Raw genomic sequence first — 24,922 nt, 5'->3', positions numbered from 1 at the left:
GCAGAAATGCAAATTTTATGTTGCAAACCACCTGTGATCTTTGGATGAAGTAATCAATAATGATGATGATGATGATGATGATGATGATGATAATAATAATAATAATAATAATAAACTGATTAAATAAATTTTAAGACATTATATAGGCAGGTTCTACATACTAAGTGATTTGTAGGCTGTCTTTTGTTTGTTTTGCTTTTCCCCTTAGTTAAAAGGGTCAAGCTAAGAGCAGCTTTGAAGCACAACACCTCCACCACACCAAGTAAGTGCTGCAGGCAGTGGCATGCAGTATAATTTTCTATAGGCGGACAGTTAGGGCCAGAGGCACCAGCTTGTGAGGGTGATTGGGGAGATGTCATGACGTTGTGCCTCCCTCCCCAAGCCATGCAGAAGGGCTCTGACAGGATGTCAAACTCTCTTGTCTTGTCTCATTCCCAAAGTTGAGTTTGGGAAGGTGGCCGGAGGGCTCCTGGACTCATTGGAGCATTGTGCTTCCTGGGCTTTGGGAAAGAGGCACCAGGGGAATATTTAGGGGACTAGCCTAGTCCCCCTAGTAGTCCACTGACTGCACATCACTGGCTGCAAGGGGTGCTACCTGTGTCACTGTATGCACAATGGCACACTCAAAGGGACCTTATGTAGTAGAAAAGATGATCTGCCCCAGCGGTACATGGGGCAACCTCGCCTACCCCCATGCAATGTTTCTTTGTATGTGCAATTACATCAGAAGTGATGTGTGGCTCCTAATGTAACAACAAATGTCTCGCAACAAATGAAACTGATCTGTAGAAAATGTAACTTGAAAAAAGAAGTGATGTGTGGCTGCTCCCTATCGTATTTAAAAAGGCATTTTTACCCAGCCCAGTGGAGGTGCTGCAGTTAAGAAAAAATATAAAGGAACTCATAGACCACCTTGTTAGTAGAGCCTCAAGTTACAGATTGTAACAGTGCTTTGAAGGGTTCATAGAGCTGTGGACTAAACCACAAAGCTATGCCCTACTCCCAGTATTGCTTGAAAGTTTGCACCAAACTGTGGAGTGAATAAGACCCTCCCTGCATCCCCAGAGCACGTGGTTTTGGACCTGTACATGGCTTTAGAACTCCACTCTTGCCATGGACTTGGACAAATAATTCATTCTTCCTCAACTTACGGAAGGTCACAGTCTTGCATCCTGCAATAGTCCACAAGAACTGCTACTGCTGAGATTATCAACTTACACTTTAATGGGCTGCACCAATTCAGACTGGTGGGAAGGGCTTACATGACAGAATGCTCATTTATATCCCTCAAGTATTTGCTTTACATAGAAAATTAGAATGTCAGTGAGAAAGCTAGGCTATAGCACCTCACCCTGATTTCTAGTTTTTTATGTGCAGAGAATGTACAGAGGAACATCAACCATGCAAGCCCCTACCTGCGACCCAAAGAGGTATAGCCCTGACCCAGGTTTTCCACCTTGGTGTCAACGAAGTTAAAGACTGAATGAAGTTAAAGACTGCATGTTCTGTACTCACAGTCCAGGAAGGGGATTAGAACCCCCACCTCATCCAAAATCATGCCCTGAAAAGGTGAGGAAGTCTACCCTTTTACTCCATGAGAAATAAGAAGAAGAAAAGAAAAAAGAGAGAGATAAAGAGATTAAATGGAACGGAAACTATCTTTAGTAAGCAGCCCTTGGTTTTTTAACTGAAACATGGTATAATATGGACTTGACTGAACAGCACTTTTTATATCATACAAGATTAAAATTGCTACATAAATAATTAATAACCATGACTCAATGGTGCCACCCATAAGTCCTAGATTTAGCTTGAACCACAGTCACATCCTTTCTGTTAATGAATAACAAGGACAAATAACTTTTATGAAGAAAATTATAGCCTTCTGGGAAATGCTACAATGGATTCATTATCATCAATCTGAAGGGCAGGCTGACCCCCTTGGGTGAGAGAAGTTGATCCATGGGAATTTTTCCCAGAGTGTATTAAGCCAAACCCACTAACTTGTCCTAGTTTCCCATTTCATTATCTTATTTTGCCTGCTGTTCTACAGGTATAAGAAAGCAGGGAAGGAACTCAGATGCACACCACCCACACGGGATCTCTACTTGTGTGCCTGATTCACATTTTGACATCTTTGCCATAGACTCCACAAAGGTGGAAGGGACAGATCACATGACAGCCTTACACACTTCAGGAATGGGCACTCTCCTGGAAAACAAAGGAAATATAGGAACACAGGAAGCTGCCTTACACAGAGTTGTCCATTGGTCTGTCAAGCAGCTTTCCAGGTTTTCAGTCAGAAAAACTTCCTTAGCCCTCCCTGGAGTTGTTCTGCCACTGGGTGACGGCCCTTCCCCAATACTTAAGCTTCTAACAGAGTGACTTTTAACACCCCCACCCCTCAGAAGAGACATTGTCAGTCCATAAGAAAGTTGTTAGGGGTATGGACCACTCCCTACTTATTGATTTGGGTGAGGTGAGGTAGGGTACATACAGTGCATGAGACCACCTTAGAGGGAAAAGTCTCATCTGGCAGCAGCAGCACTTTGTGAGTTTGTTAGTTGTGGTATATGAAGGCCAGGGTGCCCTTGAATTTTTTTAACTTGCAACACCACAAACATATTTAACGCTATGGCTACAGGCTACGGGCTATGGGCTATAGGCCTATACCTTTTACCGTCTCTTACCAAATTCATACTGAAATTTCCATCTGCTGATTTTTTACATCTTCTTAGCTAAACACTACTCTGCACACACATTCATCCCTCTAGGTTTAATTTATTTGTTACCTTTGTATCCTGGCTTTCTATCAAAATGGCACTCAAGGTGACTAAAAACAGTAATATAAAAAGTAAAAACGAAAACATGTACATGAAAACATATGTAGAAGCAAATGCATGTTTGCAGTGGCTGAGTCAGCTAATGAAGCCTGCGGTGTGTTTGAAGAAGAACAACAAGCAGAAGGTCATCAGAAGGGTGCCTAGATGGGCCTCTCTCGGCAAGGAGCTCCATAGCTTATAAGTTATTTTATTATATACTGCCTTTCTACCACGGCTGTTAGGAACAGACACAGAGATCCAGAGAATTGTAAAGTTGGAAGGGACCACAAGGATCGTCTAGTCCGGCCCCCTGCAGTGCAGGAATCTTGTGCCCAGCATGGTACTCAAACCCTGGGATTACGTAACAGTCTCATGCATGAACGCTCGTGGTATCCCAGCCTTATAAGTTCAGGTGTTGGTTGTACATAACAAATGGCCCCTTGAAGATCTTAAAACCTTTAATGGGGGAACACTGTCTTCCAGAAAATGCAAGTAGCATAGGTTTGTAGGTCAGAGTCAGCACTTTGAATTGTGTCCCAGATACAGACTGGCAACCAGTGAAGCTCTTGGTACATGGGATACATGTTCTGTAGGTTTCTCTAATGCTTCAAACCTGTAAATAAAATGTATGACCACAGAGAAGAGCATGACAAAAGAAAAGAGGAAGTTATGAGAGCTAGAGCCAGGTTGGGGGTGGGGTGGGGGGAGGTCCTAGCAAAGTGCCCTGGAGTGACTTCTCCATCCATGCTGGTGGCCTTGGGCAGTTGTTTGCCCAACCAGCTCTGGGCTTACCTGGGGGCAGCAGCTACAGCTGGAAAACCATCTGCCATTTTAATTTTCCCACAGATAGAAGGTAGAAAATTCAAACAGCACCCAAGGTGAGCAGTGCCAGGTGTTTGGATCTCAGCAGCTGCTCATGGATGCTGGGCACTGCTGCTTTCCCTAGAAATAGCGCTTCCAACAAAGTAAACCTTTTGAAAGTAATAAACCCAATGAATGTTCATTTGTTTCAATGAGTCTACTCTTAATAAAACACAGTTGAATGCAATCAATTTTCTGTTACCTATCTTCATCTTACACAGGGTAGCATTCTTGTTTGCATCACCAAGAGGAGGCTTGGAAAGAACTTTTCATCTCATTGGGACAAGGAGCTTCCTCTCCCAGAGAGCCCTTGTGTGCCCCACACCATGAAGCTCAAGTCCACAGGATAGGAAAATAGCATTAACAAATGCTGCAATAGTACATGTATTAGTGACTCCATTTGCCCAACACCATGCATGCTGCTCTCAAAACAACAGTTGCCAATGATACTTACATTTAAATTATGTGGACTGTACAGCGAATTTCCTCCCAAGCCATCACTGTATCCTCCCGTCTGATTGATAACATGACGCAGTGTATCCACCTGCAAGGGCAGATGAGCAAACAAGAATAATCTCATCATTAAAAAAAAAAAATCTACCAGCACACTAACACTTAAAATTCAAAATTATTTCTAACATGGAAAAGAACGGGGTGGGGGTTGATGGTGATGTGAGAGAGAGAGTTTCACAGAAAGACAAGCCTATCAATCTAGGGCAAGTGGCACATATTTGTATGATAACTGAACGCACATGCTAAAAAAACACACATAAGGAGGCACAACTTTACTCAGGAGGATATGTAGTGTACCATAGATTTCCTTTGGGATCCACAGTGCAAGCCCTGTGTCCCTCCCATATCCAAAACAAGTTGCAGAGTCATCCTCAAGACTAAAATTGATGCCCTTCATAGGGCAAAGGGCTTGGCTCAGGGTGAGCTGCTACTGCATGTCTTGGCATTACTCTCTCTACTGCTGATTTCTTTAAACTGGCAGCACAGTTCTGAGAATTATGGACAGTATAAGAGGGTAAAGTACAGGGTACTGGAGCAGGGAATTTGCAACTTGCCCGTATTTACTGCTTCAGGGTGGTTTACAGAACTAGGGGGGCAGGCAGAATGTTCAGTTGGGTGAGATGGCAGGAGGAAGTTGCTTTGGCACATGACAAGGTTTTTCATGAGAACAGCTGGGGGTTGCTAAGGCCCAGCAAGAGAGGGGGAACTGGTGATTTACAGGAAATAGTAGTGCCAATGAAGGGATTTGGGGAAGAGAACTGCAAAATGAACAAGGTTATTCATTTTAGACACCAAAGACTACCTCCCCTCTCCCCCAACTGGCTATTTCTATGTGGAAAACGTATGTTGCCCCTAGGTGCCTACTGTGTGGGGACATTTGACCCTGTCTAACACCCCTTGTTTAGACACTACTGCACCAAAAATGAAAAGGAAAAAAAATCCAAATGGTGTCCTGCAATCTAGATAAATTATGTCTTTGAAGCTTATGTGCATATACTCAAATGGCACACATTTCTACTTCTGCTAGCCAAGTGAGAGGATCAGACACTATTCAGAACACTGAAACAGTATTCCTTAAACTAACAAAGACCTGAGATTATATCAAGGGATCTCATAGCCAATTATTTTACAGTGCCAGACTTTTGGTCATGCGCCATTGCAGAAAATACACAGACCTGGAGGTCCTAGATGAACAGGTAAATCTTGTTTGAATGAGAACTGAGAACACAATGCATTTGAACACACACACACACACACAGCTCAGCTATATCAGTTTTTGAAATTAAAATATGTAACAAAGGGAGATTCCATAAACAAAGCAAAAAAAGAAGAAGTCACAATAAATAAAAGCTTTAATGTTGATAGCCAAACAACACACCCAACCCAACGCCATGAGCTCAAGCCAGAGCCGAACTGCATTCACAAAGCTTGAAAAGTTTCAAATTGGGGAGAGGGAGGAAGCCAGCTCTTTTTATTGGCAAGATTCAGTGCTGTGAGGAGCCAAAATTGATTAATTTTTGTAATAAATAGGAAGGCCCAATTAAAAGGTGAAAATTGTTGTTGGATTGTTTTTGTTTGTTTGCCTTTTCTTTTTATCCTTTTTTAAAATAAAGCCCAAACCATACCCTGCTAAAGAGGCCTTAATCGGGGGGAGGGGCGTTTTTCTCCTACCTGTGATTGCACATTGGCTCCGACTTGGGACCCCTGGTAAGAATCCCCATTCAGACTCTGCATGTTCATGAACATGTCCCCAGAATTAGGGAGGTTAAAAGAACCTGAAGAACCTGGAAAGGAAAGAGTTAAGTAGCTGAATAAAAGAGAGTGGCAAACATCATATGTCTACCCCAAAAGACCTCCAAAAAGACAAGGGGAATAAGGAGGATGAGAGAGGAGAGGAGAGGAGAGGAGAGGAGAGGAGAGGAGAGGAGAGGAGAGGAGAGGAGAGGGAGAAGGAAATCCTTTGCAGAGAATGACACCCCATAAAATCAGAGGGCCACAGACTAAGAGAGATCAACACAAATGACTCAAATGAATTTCATGAAGCAGCATATAATATACCCCAAGTATTTTTGGACCCTTTAGATTAAAAAAACAAAACCAAATGAGGCAAGATTTATGAAAGTCATAGAGCTGTTAAAATCTAAAGTTCTTGATGGTCCTTTAAAAAGAAACACTGATGCACTCAGATACCTTGAAGATTTTACATCCTTTACTTAAAATAATAGTACCTTTCTTGAGCTACACCTACAGGCTCTGCCTTCTACCATATTATATATCAGATATAAACATGCTTTAGTTTCCCAATTGCTCATAATCTGAATGAGATAGAGACTTTAATTCATTATGTACTGAAGTACCAAGGGAAACAATGGGTGGAGATATTCTGTGAAAATCTGATTCGCCGGGAGTTGTCTCCAATGGTTGTCTCCGATTGGTCAAGGATTGTCTCTCTCTGGAAAATAATGGTCATCATGACTAACTTAAGGTATACAGTCGTACCTTAAGTATTTTACCGGGTTTCACCATGCACACATGCGGAGAAGCGGTCCTCAGGTTGTGGAAACCTCGGGATCTGACCGGACCTATGGAACGGATCCCATCTGCAACTGGAGGTACCACTGTACAAATCTCAACAGGTTTCCTAAGCGAAACCTAGCTGGATACAACTGCAAGAGTGCCCAAGACAGTTTTCCTGCATTTTTAATGGTTCATGTGAAGAAACTTCCTTGTGTAAGCAGTGCTATGTACACCTGTAAATAAGGATTTCCATCTTTCTCACTAGTTGCTTCTGCAGTACATAGTGATTTCCCTTCCCAAGTTTATTGTTTGTTCAACTGGACTACTCATGTGATCTGCCAAACACAAGTGGGTATGGTCAAACATCAATGGAGAAAGCTAGTCCTTAGTAACACTCACTGTGTGACATTTCCACATGGGTACTTTTTTAGGGGAAAGTACTGCATTATGGTTGCCACACAGCTCTGAAGGTCTTTCTCCCAGGGGCTTTCTGAAACCAAACTTGTCTCAACATCTTCCAGAAGTGTTCTAAGATCTGGTTCATACATGCAGGCTTATCACTTGAGCTTAAGGCACAGACTTCCATGGACTAAGCAAGGCTTTCCCATGTGAGAATGGGCCATCCAGTATGTTACTACTACAGATGGAACTTTGGCAGCACCGTCAGCACAACACTGCCTATGAATCCTCAAGTGATAGTAAGTAAAGGCAGATAAATCAAGCAACATCCCTGCATGTGTGATTTGGCTGTAGGACCTTCATTTCAGGATGGGCTTTGGCAATTGGGTTCTTCATGCTGCTATGTGTTTACATGTAACGTTTCTCATTATAACAACTGTTAATACTAGGGAAGCAATGTTTAGCTGATTACACTGAATCAGTGACCCCTATGAGTCAGGGAGGAGTTTTAAAACAATTTAAAAATATAAATGGCTATAAAAACTGGAAAATGGCAAGAATCACTTTAAAAGGAGCATCTTAAAAGCACTCTCTTTTCTCTCACACACAGAAGGGAACGTCTCTTCTAAGAGGATTCCTGCTATGGTGCCATCTAAAAGTGATTGTGTTTACCTGGATACTAATACATGCAAATTCATTTGATAGTTGATCAACTAAAACTCATAAGGTTAACTGATTAACATTGATTTTAGCAGGCAGCAGCCCTAATAAATACTAATTTGGCTGTTTTATAATTCAGGCTCCCAAAAGCAAAGAAATGTTAGTGGGAGCCAATTTCCCAGGGCAGTGGAGAAATAGACTTAAGGTCTTATAGTGCAGTTTTGCTCTGTATGCAAAAGAGTTGTTTTCTGCAGAAGTTCTTAGAAGCTACATGCACTGCCCCTCCCCAACCCCCAGGCAGTGGCTCCCTTTAGGTGCCATCACTAAATACCCAAGAAAAGTCTTATACTGAGCATGGGGGTTTAATGCCTCCTTAGGATGGAAATGGATGCTAATTGCTAATTAAGTTGATTTGTTCTCATCAGAAGAAGCCACCTCTTATTTAGTTTGTCACTTAGCTTTGCTATTTCTAGTTTTAAGGAGGCTTCTTTGTGGTTACACTGCATCAAAACAGAGCAGCATTTGCTTTGGTGCAAAAGGAAGAAGAGATGTCTCTTTGGACTACTGTTTTCTTGTTAGTACTATATGCAACGGCACCACATTGCCAGGAAATCCTCCCGAAAGGAAATCGCAACAACAGACAACCTAATATTTGCTCACACTTGTTTCGTACTACTCTTAGGACTCATCCAGACTTTTCAGGCAACTCGCTTTCCAGGCCCAGGTCCACGGTTTCTATGTCTGTCTCTGAGCAATTTTTTTTTGTCCCATCACTTTGCCTGGGAAAACCCACTGCTTACCACTGCAACAGAACAAATGTTAATTGGGTTTTCCATGGACTGCTGTTCGTACTGATTCAATGGTAAACAGGAGGTTTTACCCGGGAAAGCAGTGGAACTACAATAAAAACTGCTTGTAGATGGACCTGGAAAGCACAGACCTGTGCCTGGAAAGCATGGCACAAGAGGAAGTCTGGATTAGACCTAACACTATCAAGGAGAGCAGTTTTCAAGCTTGCTACTCCCAGGGAAAAACTGTACCGGTATATATTAAATTGCCTACAATGGAACCTCTCAGTATTGAAAGGGGTTCTAGGGTGTAACTCTTGCTTCTTGGCGTTTGCAAAGTGCGATTGCATCCTTGGACTAAGGAGACCAGCCTTCCCATGGCTACACATTGCTGAGAAACCTCAAAAACAGCAGACAAGATACTCAGAAAGAACAGTCATGGAAGAGTAAGGCACCACAATACTACTCACTAAGTGTGATTGCTCCTAGTCTTTCTCCTTAACCCTGAAGGGTGGGAGGCAGAGACTGTCCCACAGATACTTGGGCTTCTGAGACTCAAGAGGGCCTAAGAAGCCCAAACAACTGTGTGGACAATCCCCTCCATCCTGTTTGGCTGTGCCTTTGGAAGTTAAGTGCTTGGACAGGTACAATCCCCCACTGACTTCACCATGATTAAAGGTGTCAAAAGGACCAGAAGATTATTCCTCACTTTGTACTGTTTCAGAGGTACAGTGTAAGTTCAGGTAATGCTACCCCCCATTTCTGTTGGCTACCAATGACAGACCAAATTTGGGGGCCTCAGAAACACAATGTGGGTGGAAAACATTGACCATGAATTGTTTATTTGCTATTCTGTTATTTGTTATTCACAGAACACTGTGAAATGAGATAGCCCAACCATTATTTTCCTGAAATAAAACCGAGGAAGCATCTACAGGAAAGAAAAAGTGTTCCAAACACTTACCCCACCCCACTGTGTTTGAAATAAGACTCGTATGCAAGGCCAATTTTCCACATCAAATCTTTAAGGAAAGGGTGTGCTTCAGCAGGTCCCTTTTAAAGTATGTTCTTGCCTTGGGTCTTTGTAACCATGCTGGTTTTTCAAAGGAACAATGGAAGGCTTACAAGAATTCTAACAGCTCAGTGTGAATTCACTGGCTACATAATTTTACAAACAAGGCCTGAGTTTCCAAAATATAATAATTTAAACTAGCCTGCCAGACCTTTAGCTGTGTGTCTGCTGTTCTGGAATGCGTCAAGAAACTGATAGTTCACCCAACTTTTCATTTAAATGAACTCCCATTGCTAAGGCAATGCAGGGTGCACCTTAAGAGAAAAAAGTCTCACCCCAAGAAGTCAATAAGCTATGAAAGAGAATTTCTGTTCCTCTGAGAGAAATACCCACCTCCCACTTCCAGCTTTGCTTTTAACATGTGAACCAGGCCATGCCATGAAGAAGAGGCTGGTACATACCAGAATTTGGTGTGGTGGGTGAATTTGTCTGGTTGTTTTGGACAGCTGCCGCCACAGCATGCGCAGCTGTCACTGCTGTTTTTGCTGCATAAAGGTTGGCTTCTTCCTGAAATTTCCCTATGTTCTTCTTGTACCTGATTCTCTTGTTGCCAAACCAGTTGGATACCTGCCACAGAAAGGAGAGTACATTTTTAAATCAAAGAGAGACCGGAGGGGGAGGAGCCAAATCTCCCAGGATGTTTTGTGGCAACAAATGGGACGCTTCAAGACATCAGTTCCCGCGCTTCCAAAACAAAACCCTCAGTCTTCACTCTAATAAAAGTGGCCACTTAAATCCAGAATGCAATAAATTAGGGCTGAAGGGTCAAATACAGTTTTAAAATCCGTAACTCAGATCAACTAAAACTTAAGGTGGAAGCAAATTTAAACTGAAGGCATGTTAAAGTACAGGCACACTTAGTACTTAACTTTGTAGTGTTTTTTAAATTCCATTTTAGTGCTGGAGTTGAAAAACGTGGAAGACCGCCTTTCTGTTCAGCATTCAGTGATAGCTTTCATTTATCAAGCTGTAAAGCTGCTACATTTCCTACCTCGAAAAGTCACCATGGGGGTCTGTCACCAAACCAGAACCCTCCAAGAATCATTATCAAGCCTTCAAGCATTGCTGGAATTATTAAAAGGAAGGATTTGAGCTTGACAAAACCCACAATCCCCACCTATGGCTCCCTCAATTTTAGCAAAGCCATGGTCCTTGTAGCCTTATAAAGACAGTGGACCCACCTCCCCACGGTAATTTGAGGACTGCCTCAGAGTATCCAGAGTACCCAGTTCTTGTCTGCCAATCGTGTTCAGAAGCCCAAATGTTAATCTACAGAAAGTGTTTCCTTCACCACTGGTCAGACTTGAGGCCAGGCCATATACTCATCACTCTAGCTTTCTGTGGTGGGGTGTGAGGGTGGGGTAACAAGAAGATGACTCCCTTCCACAATTCCATAAATTGTTATCCTCTTACGGAGCCAGCAAGCTCCTATCAGGAGTATAAGAAGCACTGGCTGCCTTTATTTTGTTGCCAAACATAGTGAACAGTTCCATGATAAAAGTTGCCTTTGGACCTTACCAGGCATTCAAAGCAAAACCACTGTCAAAAAGAAACCATTATTAGGTGGAGTTAGAGAGAGGGGAGGGGGAGAGAGAGAGAAATATAAAAGTAGAACAGAGGGAAATGAAGAGGGAATTTTAAGGAGAAACATGCAATTGTTATTTGTTATTTGGACTGGAACAACCTTGGCAGGTTGGCAAACAGAAGTGAGCTCAGTCCATTGCAACAATGAGGGGGGCTCAAATAAATCAATAATGTATGAAATGTTGCTTTGTTATCTCCCTTTGAAGATGGCTTTGTTGTTGCCAAGCCAGCTTCTAAGGCTCTACCTATTAACCCGCCCAAAGGTCATGGCCGGAGCAGCTGAAACAAAGCCGCTGGGAAAATGGCATGCAGAAACTATTTTCTGATCTTGGCCATTAGGGGAATGTTCATAATTAATAACTGTAGTAAATAACTATAAAAAACTCCCTCTCTCATTGGCAGACAAGGCTGCATTCTCTTATGTCCACACCAGAGCATCAATATAACAGAAACAAAATACTTATCAAGCAGATCTACAACAGCTGAAATTTAGAGATTGTAACAATACAGTCTTCACTAATGGTGCCCTCCAAATATTTTGGACTACATCTCCCATTAGCTCCAGCTAGCACAGCCTGATGAATAATGTAACAATAATTTACTCATAAATGTCCAAGACTGTTATCAACACAGGCTGCAGCTAAGAGGATACTTGTTTCTCCCCTTGGTATTCCCATATTCATTCTTGGCCTCTTTCTTCTGGGCCTTGTAAGTAAGGTAGGTGCTGGGTGCTAGCTGTGCAAATAGGTCTGAAGTGAGGATGCGGATTGCTGATAGTATGGAGGCATTTATGGTTGCCCTATAGCAATGAATATTCTGGGGCAGGGTGGGGAACTCTGCTAGTTGAGATTTCCTAAACACAGTCTGTTACCTTCCCCTTCCTTTTAGCTTCCCAATGGGGAAGGCTCCACCACTCAGTAGGAAGAGCACATTCTTTGCTGGCAAGGGGTCCCAGGTTCAATTCCTGGCATCCCCAGCGAAAAGGATAGGGAAGATCCTTTCTCTGCCAGAAATCATGGGAAACCATTGCCCTTCAGAATAGAACGGCAAGAAGCCTGCTCCAGTATAAGGCAGATTTCCAGAGTCTTGTTGCGGGGTGGAGCTTGGTAAAACCAAACAATTAACATATTTGTCTAGAGCTCCCGCATCTTTTGGTAGAGGCAATCATTAGCTGGACATTTTATAGCCTTCAATGGAAAGTAAGGACACAACATGTGCTGCTTATGGTACATTATACTTTGAAGGGAGGAAAGGTTAGCAATCTGTTCTTGTACCCCACCCTGCTCAAATAATGTTGGGCTTTGTAATGCTAACCTTTTAACTGGTCAGAGTTGGTTGTTAAAAACACTGCTCAACTCTACAGCTAGGATTAGGCATTTTCACTGTGCGGGGGAAAAAGAGAATTCTTCCTTGGTTCCATAATGCTGGCATTTGCTTTAACATAAATTAATGAAAGGCCCCCAAGCTTTAAATGCAATAAGTGAAGGTGCATCTTTTTACATGCTGCATTCCCAGGACGACACACGGCTGTATTGTATATATTGCACTTAATATTACCTTGTCAGTCAGGAAGCAATAATACATTAATGAAAGCCAGCAAATAATTACTGTGGACAATCCAATTATGGCTTTATTAACAGTTTCATAATTGCAGAATCTCTATACGTCAACCATATTGTCCGCGGATATATAAGAATCTGGTGTTTATGCATACCTCTGGACCAATCAAACAACAGCCATCACTAATAAAGGCTTGTTTAATTCTCACAGTAAAATTTTAATATCCCTGCAGCCTGGGGAAGGCTCAGCGAGTGGATTTGTCGGATCGTTTCCACCCTGCTAGTCCCACTACTTCTTAATCTTTAATATCAAGGCAATTAAAATTAATGGCCACTCATCCAAAGCCACTGTGGGCAGTGTTGCCTTGACATCCGTTGTTTGATGGGATTACCTAGAGGTTAAACTAACAAGCAAGGTTTAATTGGAAGCAATGAAAGGAGCAGTGGATCATACGTTATGTTTAACCTGCATTCCACATCCAAATGAATACCCAAGCCAGAGCTAGTCCCCCACCCATCCACTCCCATCAAAAATTGTGCACAGAATTTTTCGATTTATTACTTCACTTTTTTATTTCATGCAACCCAACCCATTTTCCTGGAGCTAAATTCCAGGAAAGCAGAAAGTGACTGCTGAAGCCAAGAAATCTTTGCCTTCTTGGTCTTTCATGAAACATGCTTATGGAACAGCCACAAGCTCTGCCCACTGTCTGGAATGCAGAAAGGGTTGGCAGCCTTCAAAGCCACAGTTAACCCCAGGCTATCCTTCACCCCTATTGCTCCCCCCCCCCCATTCCTCACAGCTGCCTTGAAGCCCCAACTGTCCTTTCTACCTGCTAGAATCATGGGGAGAGGGGAGGAGACAGCAAACTTTCTACACCTGCTAAGCATCCTGCTTCCTTCTGGAAACATCTGGATGAATCCTTTGTAGCAACAGTAGGCATCTGGGGTTTCCCCATTTACTCTGAGATGGTTTGCCACTGACAAGTAAGACAGATGCACAGATGCTAATCTCATACCTCAAGTATACAGATACAGTGGACATTTAAACCAACTTCCATATGAGCTTCTCTGGATGCCAAGAGTAATCAGAGGCCTTTCTCTGGGTGCTTCCATCTGCTTTAGAGCCCATTTATGTGAGAAAGGGACTGAAGGCCAACTGCTACCATTGATGCATTGGGTATTTTCTAGTCTAGAACACACTCTGTTTACAGCAGGGGTGGGGAACCTGTGTCCCTCCAGAGGTTATAAGACTCCCAGTAGCTCTTGCCAGCAAGGCCAAGGTTCAGGGATTTTGCTAGCGACAGTCCAGGAGTATCTGGAGCGCCACAGGTGCCCCCATTATTGGTTCCTATGGTTCCAAATTCTTCCTGAAACATCTAGGAACTCTGCATCAGCTACAGAGCACACTGTATATGGCCTAATCTTATGACTGGGGAAATTCAGGGACTAACATCTCTCCTTGAATCTGCTATTCTCTCACTAAAGGAAGGCATATTAGCGGGGTAGGAGAGCTGGAAAAAAATCACATTGGGCAACCAATGCATTTAGGAGGCTTAGTTTGATCAGAATCAAGTATACACTTCTAGAGATAACACAAAATACATGACTTCTGGTAAATGAGCCACTATAGCTGCTAGAGGGCCGTGAAAATTCGGGCCCTGTGTGTTTTAGGCTCGTTTACCCATGTACCAAGGGACGCAGGTGGTGCTGTGGGTTAAACCACAGAGCCTAGGGCTTGCCGATCAGAAGGTCAGCAGTTCGAATCCCCACGACAGGGTGAGCTTCCGTTGCTCGGTCCCAGCTCCTGTTCACCTAGCAGTTCAAAAGCACGTGAAGGGCAAGTACCACTCCGGTGGGAAGGTAAACGGCGTTTCTGTGAGCTGCTCTGGTTCGCCATAAGCGGCTTAGTCATTCTGGCCACATGACCCAGAAGCTGTACGCCGGCTCCCTCGGCCAATAAAACGAGATGAGTGCCACAACCCCAGAGTCGTCCACAACTGGACCTTTACCCATGTACCATCTGAAACCAAAGGGGCACCAAAGGGGCAGATTGCCAGATGTGAAATATATTGGCATTATTTTCAGCTCTCCTACCCCACTATACATCCCCACCAGTTTCAGGTATATCCATCTGGGGAGAATGCAATAGGTCCTTCCCTTTCCCTGTGTTTTGTCCTCAAGGAACATTTTTAAGACCTGATGCTAACTTAGGAACATAAGACAATTCAAATTAGAATATTAGGAAGAGTAGCAAAATTGCAGTCACAAGCAAAAGAGTCAAAAGTGACTTTTTGGCAAAAAAATAAATAACGTAATGCAAGCTTAACCCATATTGGGTTATTATCTTGACCGTTTCTGCAGAAGTCAATAAAGAAATCCAAATCTAATCAAGAGATGCTGCAGTCTCTCTTGACTAAGGTGCTGCTTGTGCCAATCTGGGAAGACATCACTCTCTGAAAATGGGATTTATGAAGACCTTTGGAGTAAGCAGAAAGACTTCTGGGAAGCTTGGCTATATGCTATCTAGCTGCCATTAAACGCATATGGCCAGCTAAGCAGAGACAAGTTTGTAGTATGAATATGTGGATGAGGCAATGGTGTCAGAAAGAGGGGTTTGGATTGGTTTGACACAGGAGAACATTTTGGGACAAGTCTGGTATGTACAAAAGAGATAGACTCCACTTGAATCAGGATGGGACCAGATTGTTGGTGCTTAAAATAAAAAAGGTAACAGAACAGCTTTTAAACTGATTGCAGTGGTCAGATCCAATTCAAAACAAGTGTCCCCTGTGGGATGAGGATGAAAAAATAATAATGAAAATTTCAGTGGGGCAGGCACAGAACCAGTTCAGGTGTCCATGATAGCAATTTATAGAGGCCAAGGCACCCCAGGCCAAAACACAAGTGCCAAAGATTCTTGGAGAGAGACACTGTATCTAAGTGTTTACATGCTAATACCAGAATCCTCCAGGCCAAGACAGGTGAATTGGAGTGCTTGGTCCTAGAGCATAACATTAATATAGTGCAGTAACTGAAATCTGGTGGAATGGAGAGAACCAATTGGATTCTGATAAGAGTTGCCAACGTTTAGGCTGACTCATGCTGGAGAATGTGGTCCTGCAGCTGATTGTAATCATCATGCATTTTCCCATTCATGTTTGCTACAGCTGCTGTGGGCTTAATATCAGACTGCAGTGTAGTCATGACAGAGTGAGAGTAACTAAACATTACAAGGTATTGTGGAAAAAGGAACTAAACAGTGGAAATGTTGTTTATGGAGCACTATTAAGCATCCAGTTGGGGAGGCCAAGGCAAACTAAAGTGTTCTTAAATTTGTTCAGTAGCATGCAAAATGTTTGTATATTACATTATAGCCTGCTTTTCTCCTATCAAGGCACTGACCAGACAGCTATCTGTTTAGCTTTGGCAAGGAGGCTGCATCAAGAACTTTAGGGTAGCATTCTTAAAATTTGTGGTCAGGGAATAGCTTCCACATCAGATTCCTCATGGAGAAGCATCTGCACACAAGAAGAGTCCAGCATCCTGCTTCTCACAGTGGCCATCCAGGTGCCTCTAGGAAGTCCATAGGTGGGGTTTGAAGAAAATTAGCCTCTTAGCCCTGCTGTTGCCACCCCATAAGCATCTGTTACTGAGTGCATACTGCCTCTGAACCTGGAAATTCCATACAGTCACTGGAACTAGTAGCTATTTATAGGTCTATCCTCAGTGAATTTGACTAATCCTCTTTTAGAGCTGTCTAAGCTAGTGGCTGTCACCACATCTTGTGGTAGAGAATTCCATCAATTAATTAGCAGCTCTGTCCATCCTGGATCTCTTGCTCATCCATTTCACTGGATGATTCCTACTTCTAGCATTATGGAATAAGAAAAGCTTCTCCCTGTCCACAGTGCATAATTTTATAAACCTCTATTAGATCCCCTAGCCCAGTCTCTTTTTCTAAGATAAAAAGCCCCAAATACTTAGACTTTCCTTTTAGGGAAAGAGCTCAAATCCCTTCATCATTCTGGATGCTCTTTCCTAGCTCCATAGTATCCTTTTTTGAGGCAAGGCAACCAGAACAGTACAACGTGTTCTAAATGTGATAGCCCCATGGATTTATATAAAGGTATTATAATACTAACAGCTTATTTTCAACCCCTTTCCTAATTTTCCTACTTGGAATCTGTCAACATTTTCATTTTGTTAAACAGAGATTTCTGGAACAAATTCCTAGGGCACACCCTTCATTACCTCATACACCTGGGATGGGGAATCTGTGGCTCTCCAAATGTTGCTGCACTACAACTCCGGACATCCTTGACCACTGGCCATGCTTGCTGGGGCTGATGAGAGTTGGGAGTCAAACAACATCTGGAAGGGCCATAGGTTCCTCATCACTGCCATAAACCAGGCATGTCCAAACAGGTAGATCGTGATCTACCGGTAGATCACTGGATGTCTGCAATAGATCCCTGGTAGATCTTTGGCTCCCCCCAAAGAAGCTGAACAACTGTTTTGCTCCCCTAAAAAAAGCTCAACATTTTACCTCCTCCCTGAAAAAACTCAACAACTTTGACCTGAAACCCCAAAAAGGGGGTAGATCACTGCCAGCTTTTAACTCTGTGAGTAGACCGCAGTCTCTTGGGAGTTGGCCACCCTTGCCGTAAACTAAAGAATATGCCTTGGAACACATCCAAGGCTCCATAATGCAGTGAGAGACTGGTGCCAGTTGTCAGCTGTCCTTCAGAAAACTTATCTGCCATTACACATGTTATAAATGAGGAATCACTGAACAGTATCCAAAGAATTGTAGAAAACAGTTTGAAAGCTACTGCTTTAAGAAAACAAACAGAAGATAAAATAATTCCAGAAGTATTCTAAATGTTTTACTCATCTACAAATCATTCTGGGAACTATTATCTTCACATCTCTCTCAGTTCCTTCATGTGTTAAAAGTTAGTTTAGTTTGTGTGTGTGTGAGCACAAGCCAGTGTGTACAAGATAAACCTATTTAGTAGCACATTTTTCATTAAAACAAACTATCCCCACATTAAAAAAGAACATCATTCGGCTCCCAATCACTGAAGGCCAATTAATTAATTGGGCTTAACTGTATATTACATTTCAAACAATGCCCTTGCACTTATTTATCATGTTAATTACAATGTTAAATAAAAAAGGCAATAAATTATTACTTAAATCATCAAGATGCACAACTGTAGGGAGGTTGTGGCTCCGATTCTCCTCCCTGACAAGGACTATTACTTGCAGGAAAGAAAAACATTTGATCTGAGACAGCGATGGGGATCACTGAAGCATCATTATTAAAAAATAAAAAAGCAGGGGAAGACTGCAAATTTATGGACCACAAACTGCAGGCGAAATTTCTTGTTGCACTTCTCCTTGTTTATCTGCAGTGCATGCTTTATGCCCTGCTCCTAGTTAAATGTTAACAGATTATGAAATTTGGAAAAGTGGAGTTGCATTTCTGGTCTTTTTAAAGTGTTTTTTAAGTTGGGGTCCATTTTCATGATACTGTTTTATTGCTTTTATGTTGTGCTTTTGTAGAGCACTCAAAATACTTTTAAATATTAAGTGGCTTTTAAACAAACAAACCAAAAAGAATGCCCAGGTCCTGGAAGGGTGTGGGGAGAAGAGGACCAACTCCAATCTTTTGCTCCCTGGTCTGCTCTCCTCACCTGAAGGCCTACTGGTCTCCACAAATGCCTGCCTGCATACTAAGATTTTCAATAGAGGCCCTTTTCAAAGTGCCTTCTGTAGCCGAAGCATGGAGGGTAGTTACAAGGGAAAGGTCCTTCTCGGTGACAGTGCCCTTGATTGTAAATTCTCCCCAGGACAGGTGGCCTGGCATCTACCTTGATGTAATTTCTGCCCCTTTCTGCTTTTTCGTGTTTTGTTTGCTTTGTTTTTTAAATATGAGTTGTTTTGTCTCTGCAGCTTTGTTTTATTTTTCTTTAATTTAATTGTTTATTGCTAATTAAATAATTAATTTCATAATCTCAAAACAGGCTTCTTAAATGGGTTACAAAGCATAAAAATTTGCCACTGTTATTTTGATTCTTAGTAAGCTGCCCTCACACCTTGCTGCAAAGTAGGGTTAAAATCCCTGAAATAGAACACACACACACACACACACAAAACACAGAAAGCCAGCTCCCTCTTTATAAAAGTTTCAAATATATAGACTTAACATAGCTGCCTAACCCCTCCCCCCTCCACACCCATACTTGTGCTTGAAGCCATGTTACATTACAGTAGATGCTTGGGTTGCGAACGTGATCCGTGTGGGAGGCACGTTCGCAACCCTCAACGTCTGCAACCTGCAGCGCTGCGTCTGCGCATGCAAGGGTTGCAACTCGGCGCTTCTGCGCATGCGCAAAGCACAATTTAGCATTTCTGCGCGAGCGCCGAAAACCGGAAGTAAGCCGTTCCAGTACTTCCGGGTTTCGGCGCATCCATAACCCGAAAACGCACAACCTGAAGCATCTGTAACCCAAGGTATGACTGTATTAGCAAAGAAGTGCTCTGCTCTTTCATAGGGGGTCTCCCAGAAACGCCTAGAGAGACTTCACACACTTGCAGCCGCAATAACCAGGAAGAACATGATACCTCCTCCTCTCTCACAAACACATGCAGAGCAGAAAGATCTAAATTAAGGACAACAATTTGAGCCTGATTAAACTCTGCAAGAGCCAATGCTCCTTTGTAATCGTAGATGGGACTCCTTATTTATTGAACAGAAAGGCTGGGTGTTTGGTGATTCATAGACACCCACACCTTATTTTGGAGACCCTGGCAGGCTGCTGCCAGTCGGAAATTCCCTCCTCCCTAATACTGCATCTCCCATGCTATTAAAATGAAATTGTGTTTGATACTCATTTTAATAAATACGTTTGGCTTAATATGGTCCTTGAAAAGTCTGATCTGTGTATTATTTTATATGTGTGTATCCAAACAGACCCCATCCATCTGCTCTCTGCAGCTTAATGCTAAGTGAAACCACAAACGCTTCCTAAACTCAGGAAAACTGGGAGCAGCAGAAAGAGGAAGAAGTAGGCCATGGAAACCACAAACAGTAAACAGGCTCTCCCCAGTATGTATTTTTAGCATGAATTTTTTTGTATTCCTCAGAGATGCTAAGCAAATAGCACAATTCTGAAAGAATAGAGCAACTGTGTGCCTTCTGTAACATAGTTAGATAACTTGGACCAGATCAAATTATTTTTAAGCTCAGCTCCGACTGGCAGCAGCCTGCCAGGGTCTCCAAAATAAGGTGTGGGTGTCTATGAATCACCAAACACCCAGCCTTTCTGTTCAATAAATAAGGAGTCCCATCTACGATTACAAAGGAGCATTGGCTCTTGCAGAGTTTAATCAGGCTCAAATAGTTTGTTCCTTTCTAGCATGTAACTCTAATTCATTTGAGAAGGCCTTTTTCTAAAAAAAAATAAAATCAAAAAAATCATATCATACATGAATCACGCTTTTAAATTCTAATTAGTGTCTATCGGCACAAGTTCTCCCATCAGCCAGAAGGCCTGAGACTCAGAGAAAGCTTTAGGAGCGCAAAGTAAGTGGAGTGGAAACAACACACCCTGGGGCTGTTTAGCTTGTCCAATTGAGCCAAGACAGGAGGCTCCTGTTTGTGCAGGGAGAGGGGGGTTTCTTCAGCACACACACCCCAACACACTCCCAGTTCTACAGAGGACTCTGGGCCTGACTATTTCAGTTCTGTGATTGTATGAATGAAACAGCCAAAGGGCAAATTGCAGCATACACTGCTAAGCAAGGCTTCCCAAGTTTCTGCTGAGAGACAAGAATGAGGATTGGGGTGGGGGAGTGAGAAGAAGCATGCATCCATCTCTTGCCCCCAGGACAACAAAAACTTGGTGGAGCAGCAGCAGGCGGCAGCTGTGGAGTTGTGCGGAAAAGAGGATATAATGACTGAGTGTGAAACGAGAAGAGATGAACATTTAGAGAAGAACAAAAAGCTTTCTGAAGGCCTCTGCAGGGCAATGTTTCTTTCCTGGAAACTTTCTTAATTACTGTGTTTGGGGGCAGGGAAAACAAAGAGGTGAAGGTTAATTTTATGTCTGCTGTTGAAGGAAGTTGTAAAAGGTGAAATGCCTGTACCACAAGCACCTTGTCTGCTTCATAGCTGTTACCAGTAGTAACAACAAATATTAATAAAAAGCAAACAGCAACAGCAGAAATTCATACTGAGCAATTATATACCACTTTAGGATGCATGCATTTAGGACTTCTCTGCATGTAATATCTTATCTCAAAAACCTCCAGAACAGCCCTTTAAAGGACTTCCATTGCCTTTGTTTATGAGGTTGATAGTTTTATACTAGAAATTTCCATTTGGTACATGGGTCAAAGCCAAGAATGACTACCTCATGAAGGGCAATTTGTTTCTCCAAGGACACTGCCACAAGCACTACTGCTTGAATCTGCCACAATTGCACCAGAGATTTATTAGCCCAGCCTTTGTCAACCTAGTGCCCTCCTGATCTTTTGGAATGCAACAGTTGTGCTGGCTGAGACTAATGGGAGTTGTAGTCCAAAACATCTGGAGTGCACCAGATTGGCAAGAGCTGCATTAGCCAAACCCCACACCGTCTCTTATTTCAACAAGCTAAATTTGGGCTGCTAATCAGTCTGAAAGAACAGAAGTTGCAAACCTTAGTGGCTTATGCTCAGACACTGCTTGAAACACTGATGGGAAGGATTATCTACAATAGAAAATTACATCACTGCCACTATCACCTCCCAGTTTGGCTCTAGTCTGGCTTTGCCCTTGGAAAACATTTGTGAACATTTTCCTATAGCTCAGGCTTCCTCAACTTCGGCCCTCCAGATGTGTTGAGACTACAATTTCCCATCATCCTTGACCACTGGTCCTGCTAGCTAGGGATCATGGGAGTTGCAGGCCAAAAACATTTGGAGGGCCGAGGTTGAGGAAGCCTTCTATAAACTGAAGAACAGCCATGTTTGGTCAGACCAAAAATCTAGGCAGCCCAGAACTGGCCAGATTCCCCCAAGCAAGTTCACAAGCTGAGTAATATGGTGATTGCCTTGGGAGTGCCCGTGGACGAATAGCACAATGCATGTTTCTCATGCACAAGGCTCTTGGACATATCTCTGGCATCTCCATTTTAAAAGGATCAAGTAGTAGGAAAACCTCAGACCTCTACTGGAGACCCTAGAGAGTCATTGTCAGTATTGTCAGTGCATAGCATTTTTTTAGCTAGACCAAAGGTCTGATTTGGTATAATGCAGCTTCTTATCTTTCGCCACATTCATTTAAAGGAACCACATTGAAAATCAGAGTATGTGGACTGTTAACAGATCTCCACACTAGAACTTCCAATTGATTTATTTTATTATTATTAACAAGCAATAACTGCAGCTATGTTTTTCTTCTTCAAATGAAATGTGACATACTATTATTATAAATACTAACAATGGAAACCAAAAATAGTTACTTCATATTCATGTGGCTTTTTGCAACTATGGTCTGGCCCCCAACTGCCCTCTGGGAGAATGTCACAAGGGCAAATTCTGACTGAGTCAGAAAGACAGAGACAGTGAAAGACTAAAAGAGAGTCCACAGGAGTAGTGAAAATGGTATTAATACTCTGACACTTCTAAACTGAAATGTCAGTACATTTCCTTTTTTTTTTTGGTTAAAATTAAATATCATGAACCAATAGTGATAAATTGGAGTGTATAAGTATTTATTTTTGTTACTCAGCATGGTGCATTTGTAAATTTGTTAAAGCTGAAAACATCAACATTAGAAATGCATCCTTCACCGCTTTATGCTCTATTTCCATACACAACCACCAGAAAGATGCAGAATCAAAGTTCCATGTTTGTGGTGATGGGAGATTTGCTTTTTTCTTTCTTTCCAAACATTGCTGGTGCAGCATGCAGTTCACATTAAAGACAACTGTGATGCCTTTAGAGCCCTTAGACGTTAAGCTGTATGTTTGGGCATGAATAGAAATCTAAAACTCTCCCCACAGCTAAGTCATCTCATCTGAGGCAGGAGACACAGATCCCGCTGCAGTATTTTAAGCCTGTGACACTTCTAATGTACCAAGTGCCTCAGTCGTTTTGTCTACTAGACTTTTATTGCTACAGCACAAACAGCTGTCATTGAACTGTTACCAAAGGGCTGCATTCTGATTGGCTATGAGTAAGAGGCTTTGTGTAGGCTTTGGCCAATTGCAGGAAAATTGACCCAAAAATACATTTCGCCTTACTGATTCAATGTTTAACAATCTGATTGACAGGTAATTACTTATTATTATTTATTAAATGTCTTAGTTGCCTTCTACAAACAGTCTCAAGGCAACTTACAAACAATATGAAATACAGTAGATAGTATCAGGTAAAGATTTTGTATTGCAGAACCGTGAAGAGTAGTTAAGAGTGTTGTATTAGGACATGGGAGACCACGGTTCAAATCCCCACTAGGGCATAAAACACACTGGGTGACTTTAGAGCGGTCACTGCCTCTCAGCCTAACAGGTTTGTTGTGAAGATTAAACAGAGGGGGAAGGAACATGCATGCCACGTTAAGCTGCTTGGAGAAAAAGGTGGGATGTAAATGAAATGAAATAAATACATAATTAGGATAACTGAAAACTTGATCTTTTGTGTGCCTGCGACTTCACCATCCCAAAGTGCACTGAAACTGCTTGGAAAGGCCACAGCAGGGCCCAAGGCTTGGCCTTCTCAGTGGTGGCACTGCAGCTTTGAGACTAACTGTGCAGCAAGGCCCAGCTACCCTACCTTACTGGTGAAATGAATAGGTAGAGTGAATATTTTTTATTCTCTTGGGCATTAAAAGATTGATCTATAGGTACTTGGGTAGTTGATTTTTGTTGTTGATTTTTTAAAGCTGCTATTTTCAAACAACTATATGTCCTCTTGGGCGCTTTTGATGCAAAAAAAATTAAGAGCACTTATAAATCAGAGACAGGCAACCTGTAGCCTTCCAGGGGCTGCCAGACTTTAGCTCCCATCACCCCAGCTAGCATGACCATTGGCCAAGAAATGATGGGAAACGGAAGACAACAACATCTGGCATGGCACAGGTTTCCTAACTCTGTTCTAAATTAAAAGCCAAGGGACTTGCTCATTCCACCTGCAAAGGTTTAGCAAACCTCCAAAATTTGGGCAATATTCACCCATGATGAAGTGACTTCCACCAGCTGACCATGAATCCTGTAAATACACCCCACTCCAACCTGCTCAAGGATCTCATTGTGCTGGCTGGAAGTTAAAAATCAGAAGCTGACAGATGTCACTTCCACCATTAAGTCCCACACCCTGCATCTTTCATTGACTCTGAAAGAAGAGGGACTGCAGTACAGTCATACCTCTGGTTGCAAACGTGATCCGTTCAGGAGGCACGTTCGCAACCCGCAGCATTTGCAGCCTGAAGCGCTGCTTCTGCGCATGACGTCATTTTGTGCTTCTGCCATGTGCTTCTGCCGAAACATGGAAGTAACTCGTTCTGGTACTTCGGGGTTCAGCGCAGTCCTCAACCCGAAAACGCACAACCTGCTGCTTTTGTAACCCAAGGTATGACTGTAGATGGCTTCCAGTTTAATCTCTGATCTCCAGAATGGCATCTCCAGAATCATTGGGAAAGAATAACAGCTCAGCTCAGTAAGAAGCCATTACTAATGTCTTGAGGTCTAAATGCACAAAGGGGCACAACTCTCTACACTGGCCCTGACTGTGCATTAAGAGCTGCAACAGAAACCCTCCTCATGCTCCTGCCAAGAGCTTCATTGTGAGCCTGTGAGTGGAATTCCCTCCCTCCAGTGTTATGATTGGCACCATCACTTGCCACCTTTCAATGCCAATTAAATATATTTTATTTTCCCTTTTGCTGGGAACTGTTTTGATGCTGCTGCTGCTGCTGTTGCTGCAATTTCTGCTGAGGACTAACTTGATAATCGAGTTCTAGATTATTCGCTGCAAATGTTTTTGATTGCATTTTTATGCATTTTATTGTGGCGTAACCCACCCTGGAATCATGCAATTGATGAAGGGTAGGATATAAGTGCAATAAATCAATCACTTGAAGCATCACTTTTT

General features: G+C 42.5%; 1 protein-coding gene across 13 annotated transcripts in view; it reads right to left on the bottom strand.

Annotated features, from left to right (window-relative positions):
* PBX3 (PBX homeobox 3) overlaps positions 1 to 24,922 on the bottom strand; it is a 235,002-nt gene that overhangs the window by 7,466 nt on the left and 202,614 nt on the right. For 10 of the 13 annotated variants that reach the window (XM_083485968.1, XM_083485972.1, XM_083485974.1 and 7 more), the window contains 3 exons: positions 10,034 to 10,199; positions 5,868 to 5,980; positions 4,138 to 4,227 (listed from right to left, as the gene is read on the bottom strand). In XM_083485968.1, the coding sequence (XP_083342094.1) occupies positions 4,138 to 4,227; positions 5,868 to 5,980; positions 10,034 to 10,199 (369 nt within the window). The remainder of the gene's footprint in view (positions 1 to 4,137; positions 4,228 to 5,867; positions 5,981 to 10,033; positions 10,200 to 24,922) is intronic. The other 3 variants (XM_083485964.1, XM_083485965.1, XM_083485963.1) reach the window with 1 other exon arrangement.

The sequence above is a fragment of the Podarcis liolepis genome (assembly GCF_965112155.1).
Source record: "Podarcis liolepis genome assembly, chromosome: Z".
In the NCBI taxonomy this organism is placed as follows: Eukaryota; Metazoa; Chordata; class Lepidosauria; order Squamata; family Lacertidae; genus Podarcis; species Podarcis liolepis.
Note: the sequence above shows the minus strand (reverse complement) of the source record. Positions and strands in the feature narration are given on the sequence as shown.